The sequence below is a fragment of the Monopterus albus genome, unplaced genomic scaffold (assembly GCF_001952655.1).
Source record: "Monopterus albus unplaced genomic scaffold, M_albus_1.0 scaffold80.1, whole genome shotgun sequence".
In the NCBI taxonomy this organism is placed as follows: Eukaryota; Metazoa; Chordata; class Actinopteri; order Synbranchiformes; family Synbranchidae; genus Monopterus; species Monopterus albus.
The window spans coordinates 87,146-96,492 of NW_018127960.1; the positions used below are offsets into that span (position 1 = coordinate 87,146).

Here is a 9,347-nt window from a genome sequence, read left to right on the forward strand (position 1 = left end):
CACCCGGGACCGAGGGGGGCCCTACTGCCGGAACCTCCCGTAGTTTGGTCCACGCTGCAGACCGCGGTGAACTGAGCCACCGGCTAAGCTCCATCCCAAAATACTGAACTCGCTCTCAAACCTGCGCCAGATTTTGAATGACACAGCTGATTGGCTACCTGAGAGTCTCTTTAACATACTCAGACTAACGTCATCCTGTGAAGGTGCAGCCTTTTCTATAAAACCCCCGCAGCCCGCTCATTGTGGAGGAACAGTCACCGGTTCGGCGGAGCAGTCGAGAAAGAAAAACACTAAACTGATTTCTGTCACCGCTCCAGCGAGGCTGGTTTGAGGTGAGTGCTCGGTTTCTTTGAGGAGAGAAATGTCAACTTATCATAGCACACTCAGGAAATGGAGAATAATTAATAGAACTTTTCGCGTTTCTATTGTTCATTTCCAAGTCGCTTCTTCACATCTCACGTTACTTTAGACGCCTGTTAATCGACTCACTGTATTTACATCACAGTTTCTGCTGTGTTTTTTAAAAAACCTGCCGTTTCTAGATATTGTAAACCTCGGACCTCCCGGGGCTTGGCGGTGTCCCCTGAACTACAGGCGCATGAAAATTTGTAAAACTATTTGGAATAGTTGACAGCTAGTGCTCCTTTTTAAGGAGCAGCGATATGAAGGGGACTTTCTTCACAATCAGAGAAGCACGTAGTTCATCCAGAGTCAAATATGAGTCTGTGCAGGCGCATCCATGTCGGTCTGACGACTAGTTTGGTTTGGAGGTGCGTCTCTCTCTTTTGGCCTGTGCTTGTTTTAATCAAGAACTACAAACATGACGATTGGGGACGAGAATAGGGGAAAGGAGGAAATAACACAATACAACCATTCCAGAAGTGACCAAATATCAACGCCAGTGCATCATCACTGCTTTCAGGCCGCGGCCCAACCTGGGCGATAACTGTGAGTCCAACTGTAATAGCAGCTTATAACGGCTCCATTGGCTGTCTCCAGAGATGAGTCCAGAAAGAGTTCAGTCGCTTTTTGTTTCTGGTGCAGCGCAGGGTAAACGCACCCACACTGAACTAACACGCCTTTACTTTTTATTTTGACAGTTTGCAAGGGGAAAAAAAGAAAAAGACGACGCAGAAGGTTTACGCACCGACGCCGGACAAAGTTTCACACAGGACAGAAGCGCCTTTACGCACGGAAACAGGTTGATGCTGGGAAGCGGACCGGCTCGGAGGAAATGATCGCTTTAGCACAGTTTGGGGTGCTGTCTGCCCTGGCCGCGGCGCTCACCTCGGTACTGTCCGCGATCTTGCTGCTGGCGCTGACCCGACAGCTGTGGAGCCTCCGCTGGAGTCTGACCCGGGACAAAGAGAGCAGCCTGCCGCTGCCGAAGGGCTCCATGGGGTGGCCGCTGGTCGGAGAGACTTTCCACTGGTTGTTCCAGGTGAGAGAGGAAAAGGTGACACGTCCGAGCTGCTGTAGATATTTAACTTAACTTTATTTTTTACAAGTGTTAACAAAGCCGGACTGTTTAAGTGTGTGTGTAATACTTTATAAAGCTGATGTCTAACGGGGTTTCTCCTCCATAATGCCTCATTTCATCGCTATAAAGTGGGACCAGAAGACTGCAGGATGTTTTGATAATCAAATTACTGATCGTGTATTTGGAAGGGCGCGGAAAACTCTGAAACCGTCCGTGGATTGTGCAGGCTGAGTTCTGTTAATGCGACGTGTGCGGACCTGATGTTCAGTGCGTAATTCCTTCTTATGGAGTAGAAACATACCTTTTCTGTTCAGTTGTTCTATGCTGAATGCACTTTCTCATCTCTCCAACGTTCCCCCTGCTCCACACTGCGCGTCAGTCAGTGCGCCTCGTTACAGCTGAAGTGATGTGTGTGGCCGGAGTTCTGTTTTCTCTTGTCTCTGATTTTTCACCTACTTTCTAATTCACCCCCTCGATACATAAAGGTTCAGCTGGGTAGTATCTTTCTAAATGCATTTGTACATCAAGCGGCCAAAACTACGTAGACAACATTACATCTATATCTACTGTGTGTGCGCAAGGTCCAGGCAGGAAGAACAAACAGCACGAGGGCGCAATATACACACAGCAGGAGGCTAATGATGGAATAGGGGACAGTTAAGCAGTGGGTGTGGGGAGAAGGGCGGAGGTTCGGCAGCACCAGGACGGGATGCAGATACTAGAAGGAATGAACGAACGAACTGTGACAGTTTCCAGCCTTTTACGAAATCCAGTCATAACCAGCACAGAAACACACTGGACGAAAACAGGTGGTGGATGTGTGGACGTTTCAACGTTCGTCACCAAGACAAACCTGTAACCCAGATTTCTTCTTCACACCCTAGGGTTCCAACTTTCACATCTCACGCCGAGAACGTCATGGCAACGTGTTTAAGACCCACCTCCTTGGGAAGCCCGTCATCCGGGTGACAGGAGCTGAAAACATCCGCAAGATTCTGCTGGGGGAGCACAGCCTGGTGTGCACCCAGTGGCCCCAGAGCACACGCATCATCCTGGGGCCCAACACCCTGGTCAACTCCATCGGAGACCTGCACAAGAAGAAAAGAAAAGTAAGAAGTCACACAGTGATGATACGACCAGGGTTCAGTTGTCAGCGTCGGTCAGTAGGTAAAGCAAGACGGAGGCGCCGACAGGGTTTCTGTAAATGTTTGTTTCTGCTTTCCACGCAGGGAGGACTTAGTTCTGTGCCTCATTTATTTTAGTTCACCTTCATTTTTTGAAATTAGCCAGTTTTTTTGCGCATATTTTAAATTTGTGCTTAAAAAACCTAGATAAATGAAGCAACTGTGGGCTGTTTGGTCCCAATACCAGCGATATAGGTACTGTGATACTTAGCCATTCACCAAACAAACCTGACTTAGAACTAGAAATAAAGAACTACAAACTTTAAAGTATAGCTAAATAAGGAGACTAGTTATTATGAAAAGATTTTTTCCCCAATGCTTGGAGTGGGAAGACCCAAACCCAGTAATATCTCCCATCTAATCCAAAACTATCCAGCACTTACATTCAGTGTCCCGTCCTCTACAGCCTGTCCTGTTTTATCTCCTATATTTTCTACGTCAGTCCTTCACCTCTATCCTGTCTTTAACCTTAACCCACCCCATCCTCTTGTATAGTAAGTATTTACTGAAAGATGTTGGCTGTTGTGTACTTGGTAACATTTTATGATCCTCTTTCTTTGTGTCCTTAATTCTTTCAAGATCCTGGCTAAAGTGTTTAGCCGGGGGGCTCTGGAGTGCTACCTTCCCCGGCTGCAGGACGTTGTCAAGTCTGAAATTGCCAAGTGGTGCTCGGAGCCAGGCGCCATCGACGTTTACAGTGCTACCAAGTCCCTAACGTTTCGCATTGCCATCAGGGTCCTGCTGGGTCTGCAGCTGGACGAGGAGCGTTTACTTCACCTGGCTCAGGCCTTCGAGCAGCTGATGAACAACCTCTTCTCGCTCCCCATAGATATTCCACTCAGTGGACTTCGCAAGGTGAGAAACCATGAGTATGATGTACAGTAGGATGGAAATCAGAGTGAACCTGCTGAAACTCAAGTTTATTTGTGTTTAGACACTTCATTCTGCTTAATTATTCTGTGTTCATGGCGGCATTTTATTTAATAAATGCCTTTACTCTGTCCAGGGAATAAAAGCTAGAAAAGCCTTGCACGCCAGCATGGAGAAATTAATTGAGGAAAAGCTGGAGCGGCAGCAGGTGGAGGAGGGCTATCACGATGCCTTTGACTACATTCTGTCCAGTGCCAAGGAGCACGGCCAGCAGCTCAGCATCCAGGAGCTCAAGGTACTGGAGTATTCAGACACAGCCATGCAAGGCTTCACTTAATCTTTTTATGAACATTTCAGTTAAACTGATTCAAATCAGCAGATCAATCCCATCAGTCCACCCATCTGCCACTTCCCTTTTTGCAGGAAACAGCAGTAGAGCTGATCTTCGCCGCTCACTCCACCACTGCCAGCGCTTCCACATCACTGGTTCTGCAGCTTCTTTGCCATCCGGCGGTGGTGGAAAGGGCCAGAGTGGAGCTGGAGGCAGAGGGCATCGGCTACAAATCCCACAGCAGTCTCAGCCCATCTGGTGTCCCCATGGAGAAGGAGGAGGACACAGAGACTACCTGCCTGTTGAATGGAGGGTGTCACAACCCCACCGACGAGGATGGGTTTCCACGGTCCCAGTCTCATGTACCGTACCTGAGCCTGGACAAGCTGACCCAGCTCTGCTACATCGACCGTGTGATCAAAGAGGTGCTCCGTTTCCTGCCGCCGGTCTCCGGTGGCTACCGGACAGCCCTGCAGACATTCGAATTAGATGTAAGTTCAAGTCACAGGTAGGAGCATACTTCTCATATGTAGGCCCCCGAGTTGGATGGGTTGTCTTTTTCCTGGGATAAATGAGCAGAGGACCCAGTACATTTCCACCAGCTACCCTCTAGAGCCATTTGGCATCAGGGAACAGGTACAACAGAACTCACACCAACAGGTAATAATTCAAGGCATTTGCTCTTTTAAATACTGTACAGAACAGCTTTTTTCCTGAAAAAAAAGATAAAACCCCCCACAGCCAAATGCAACAAGTCCCAACTCCTCTTCCTGGGGATGTCAGAAGGCATTGTAGGAAATGACAAAGTGCACAAACTGAAGTGGACGTAGATGATGTGAATCCCCTGAAACCAAATCCTGACAGAAGACACATGATGTTGGTAATATAAAATAGAACAGGATAATGTATTCTTTCCCCACTTTGCCCAGTCCTACCAGTCAGTCATTTAATAGGAGAGCTGCAGGAAAACCTCTACTGCCCGGAGGTGGTTCACATTTTGCTGTCCGCAGCCTGATGATTATGAATTAAGGAGTTTGAGTTTAAAGCTGGTTCATTCTCAGCTTCACAGATTGGTGAGATCTTCAGTTAACTCATGCTAGAAGCCAAGTAAATCTATAGTTAATTAAATTCTATTTAGGCCCCTGAATTGTGTTGCATGCCTCATTGCGCTTTGATGGACAAAGACTTTCACATAGGGCTGGGTGGCCCTTTAGGGAAAAACCGCCCTGACATGGCCTCATCCCGTGTCCTTCAACGCCCCTTCCCTGCCCCCCGTGTGCCCCCAGCTTGCCGTGTTTACTCTGAAAAGACAACTGAAGTTTAGAGACTGACAAGGAATTCCCAGAATACTATTGTAGTGCACATGGCTCCACCTCTCCCTTAGGGAGCAAGCCCGTATGGCTGAGAAGGGACTGCAGAACTGAAAATGTCATTATGCATGTTCATTGAAGTGAATCTTCCTAAAACCTCAACAAGGAAATCCCAGCTCTGCAGAAACCACTGGGATAAAAACATCTGGATTCATGAGAGGGAGCAAAGTTGAAAGCCAAGTAATAAAACGATCGAACTTGCGCAGCAACATATCACTTAAACCAGATTTTCACGTCACTCCTGCTCTTTTGAATGTTCCTAGAATTTCTAAATCCTGAATTGCACACATTTTTATAATTTCATTATTTCCTGTCTTATTCATTTATGTCCCAGAGATGAGAAAAGGTTATGGAATCCTAAAGAGGTTGAATACACAGATAATTGTACCAGACTATTTGTTGGTGCCCTTTGTCTCTTTATATGTATTGATTTCCACCCTCATTTCACAGGGCTACCAGATCCCCAAAGGCTGGAGTGTAATGTACAGCATCCGGGACACCCATGAGACTGCAGCAGTCTTCAAGAGTCCAGAGCTGTTTGACCCGGACCGCTTTGGCCCGGAGCGGGATGAGAGCCACTCAGCTCGGTTCAGCTACGTGCCGTTTGGTGGCGGCGTGCGCAGTTGTGTGGGGAAAGAACTGGCACAGATCATCCTGAAGACTCTCGCTGTGGAGCTGATTGGGACCTGCAAATGGACTCTGGCCACAGAGAACTTTCCCAAGATGCAGACAGTGCCGATAGTGCATCCGGTCAACGGGCTGCATGTGCATTTCACCTACAGACACCCCTTTTAGATACAAATACAGACTGACAGACATAAAGAAAACTTACCAAGGAGGCAGATTAACCCTCAGTCAGCTTCTGGAAAAACTCTAGATACAAGCACTGTGCTGGTCCTGATGGTGCAGTTCAGTCCCCCTCTCATTTCCATAGACATGAAGACATGGTTTACATCGTTAATCCGGAGCACGTCGCCTCTTCAGTGTTCTGGTCCGAACCTAAAACCACTTTCTCTTGTAGCCAAGTCCATTTCTAACCATCTTGTATGCTGACCTTGTTGTTTAACTAGTGCTCACTCCTTTACATGCATTTTAAAGTTAGTAATGAATCGAGTATACATCGTGAGAAAAGCCAAGTCTGCAGCTCATTTTCAAGCTGAAGATCTGGGTTTGCTCTGCTGAATGGACTGAATGTAAACTTCAACAAGTTTCAAATCAGATCTTAGTGTCAGTGGATTAGGGAGAATCAACCTACTCACATTCAGCTACATGGTACTGGGCTGCCTTTCTATAGTCTGAGCATGGATCAGTGAATGAGCTCATGTCTGACCTCTGACCTGCATACAGTAAGTGCCTAGTGCACAGACCTCAGGTGCAGTTTACTTACCTAAAACATTCAAACCATTTAGTTGATACACTTGATAAAATCCACTCAGCTTTGGTGCTTTTATTCTTGTACCTGTGTCTCAGCAGGTTTTATATCAGTGTGTAAGGACATATGCATTGCTCTGCATGTTCACGCTGCTGTTGGAGGAAGTCACGAGCATCCATTTCACTTCACTTCACTTGCATGTGGAAAAATTTGAACACTCACAGACAGCCTTCTGGAAAACGGCAGCTTATAAAAATCTTCCCAGTCCAGAGGCAGAGATGCAGGGAACTCACCTCCAGTCATATGATCTACAGACCTGGGTTGGAGACTTAAACCAGTCCTGCGCTTGTGGGTTCTTCAGTGGTTTGGGTTTCCAGCTCTCGGCCTGGCTTTGCCTCTCTGGACTGCCACACGGTGCCTGCCTGTAGATCCACAAAAGGAAATGCAGTGACACCCATGCTGGAGTGAGGAGAGACTGGACATCTCAGTCTCTCCACCACAAAAACTCATACTGATGGACCAGTACTTGATTTTGACACACACCCCACAACCAGGACCCACCCAAACACTGAGGTCAAAATACATTCAAAGTATTCTTGTTCTATATGAATGTGCTATACACCTCTAACATTGCTATTATGTATGAAATGAAGTAGCATTATGAATAAGCTGTTAAGAAGCAGATGTATCATTTCTGTACTTTTATGCCAACTGTAACAATATCTGCTGTAATTATGAACAGAGACACTAACCTGTCCATAAACTCTCGTCTCACTCCTATAAGATAAGAGGATCAGAGCAGCATATGCTGAGAGTAAACAGATTAATGTTATTACTGGTGTAGTTCTAGGTCTGTTTGTGTATTTGTGTTGAAGCCTGTGGAATCTGTTCAGATGGCTTCGTAGAAGGAGATTGCACTTTCTCTGCATTAAGGAGTCTGTATATATCTGTGATGTTTATGCATTCCCTGAGTGTATCGGATGTAGCTACTGTACAGCTGATGTAAAGAGTAAGTTAGAAGACGCTAAAACAAAAGCTGGAGTTTCCTGCATTTGTCATGTCTTCAGTGTTTTTCCTAATTAAAAAACCTGCTAACATTTCTGGGGTTGTACAGTATGTTAAGAACACATCATATCATTTGGGTAATGTATTCTGTGTGCATATTTTAAACAGTTCATAGAGAAACACAAGCTGCTGACATGGTGTTTGTATTTTCCCATTGTGTTCACAGCTGCTTTGCACTGAGATTAACCAGCTGTGCAGAGGTGAGAAGGTAAGTCTGAATGTCTCTTGTGCTCTTTATGTGCTGTCATGGAATTCCTTCCAGGAGAGACTGCACTGCTGTCCTCATATTTAAAACCGCACCGTATCTCTATAATTTTAGCTTGCCTTCGGCTCTGGATGTTTGGAATAGCTATGAAACAGTGACATGGTCTCACAACATGTTGTTTGAACCACTGCTTTTCTGATGTAGGCCATCACCTCACATCTGGAGTCACCCAACACGTCGCTCACATCCCCTTCATGGACTCAGCTCTGCTTTTCACTTCAAAAACTCTGTTAACCTTTTAACAAACTACAAGACGTGAACGCTGTCCCCTGCATCTGTCAGTGGATCTGCACGTTCCTGTAGAACAGGCAACACAGGGTCAAGGTCAGTGACATCTCAACCCGCCGCCTTGACCCAGAGCACTGGAGCCCCTGAGGGCTGCATGCTCACCACCTCACCTGTTCACCTCACACCGCAGCTAAATAAGCAGAGGACGCAACCATCGAACCGATATCTCCTTTACCTTTGATACCAGAACCACCACTATGGAGAAGAAGCCGAAGAGGCGTTAATCAGAGACAGCAAATCCAAATGCTGGGAGTATCAGGGTTTAAACCAGTAACAGTCCCCATTGATATTTCATTACAGACAAAATGGACAGTGAGGTCACTGCTGAAGTCGCCACTGAGGTCACCAGGCATGTTCACCCTCTACCTGACCGCCCTCATTGACAGGCAGAGAACAGTGTGCAGCTATGCGGCAGAAAATGAGTGGGACACAAAGAGCGCGGCCTAATTCTGCTCCCTGCACGACCCCGTAGCTCAGCCAAGGCTGTTATCTGATGAACGCTCAGTCGCTGTGAACTTGGCAACACTTTGAACCAGAGTTCACTCCAGTGCCACTGGCTGCACAGGTCAGCGGCCGGTCAGCTGCAGCGAGGGCGCATGGGAACCAGAGAGGGGACGCAAAGTGACACGAGACAACACAAGACAGTGCAGCAAAATCGTCACTGCTGTGCATTATACAACTACCACAACTATGAAACAATGCCTACCAGACTCATTAGCTCCCACTACAGACTGGCTTGGTTTTTTTTCTTGTCCTCTGATGAACAGCATTTCACACTGCGATGAAAGGAGGATATTTTAAGAGACTGCACAGTGTGATGAAACTGTCTACATCATGTCATGGTGGTGAATCGGATCATAAAACACCTGATCATTTCACTGACGTGCCCCTGGAGTCTTCTCTATCTCCTTATTCCCATTTGCTGACTGGGACCTTCAGGTTCAAGCCGATGCCCAACACATCTGAAGTTAAAGTTGCAGGAACACTGAACAACAATGTCAGGTTTTTGTTGCATAAGTTCTTACGATTGCTCTCCTCACCTGTAGTTAAAAGTGTCACATTAATGTAGAGCCATCACCCTCTGACCGAAGGCGGGTCGGGGTCAGCCTGAGGTCACTAACA

The 9,347-nt window shown here is 46.7% G+C and overlaps 1 protein-coding gene across 1 annotated transcript; it reads left to right on the top strand.

Annotated features, from left to right (window-relative positions):
• Positions 1 to 281: 281 nt before the first annotated feature.
• On the top strand, positions 282 to 7,693 carry cyp26c1 (cytochrome P450, family 26, subfamily C, polypeptide 1). The gene is made up of 7 exons (XM_020606651.1): positions 282 to 332; positions 1,101 to 1,441; positions 2,365 to 2,589; positions 3,244 to 3,519; positions 3,671 to 3,829; positions 3,958 to 4,356; positions 5,686 to 7,693. The coding sequence occupies exons 2-7, from the start codon at positions 1,235 to 1,237 to the stop codon at positions 6,028 to 6,030; spliced, it is 1,611 nt and encodes a 536-aa protein (XP_020462307.1). The 5' UTR covers positions 282 to 332; positions 1,101 to 1,234; the 3' UTR covers positions 6,031 to 7,693.
• The last annotated feature ends 1,654 nt before the right edge of the window (positions 7,694 to 9,347 follow it).

What these genes read in the sequence shown, in the direction of transcription:
- cyp26c1 (XM_020606651.1), top strand. Translation starts at nt 1,235, where the DNA reads ATGATCGCTTTAGCACAGTTTGGGGTGCTGTCTGCCCTGGCCGCGGCG. An exon ending in CTTTCCACTGGTTGTTCCAG is followed by an intron (nt 1,442 to 2,364) that starts GTGAGAGAGGAA and finishes TTCACACCCTAG; the next exon opens with GGTTCCAACTTTCACATCTC. An exon ending in TGCAGACATTCGAATTAGAT is followed by an intron (nt 4,357 to 5,685) that starts GTAAGTTCAAGT and finishes CTCATTTCACAG; the next exon opens with GGCTACCAGATCCCCAAAGG.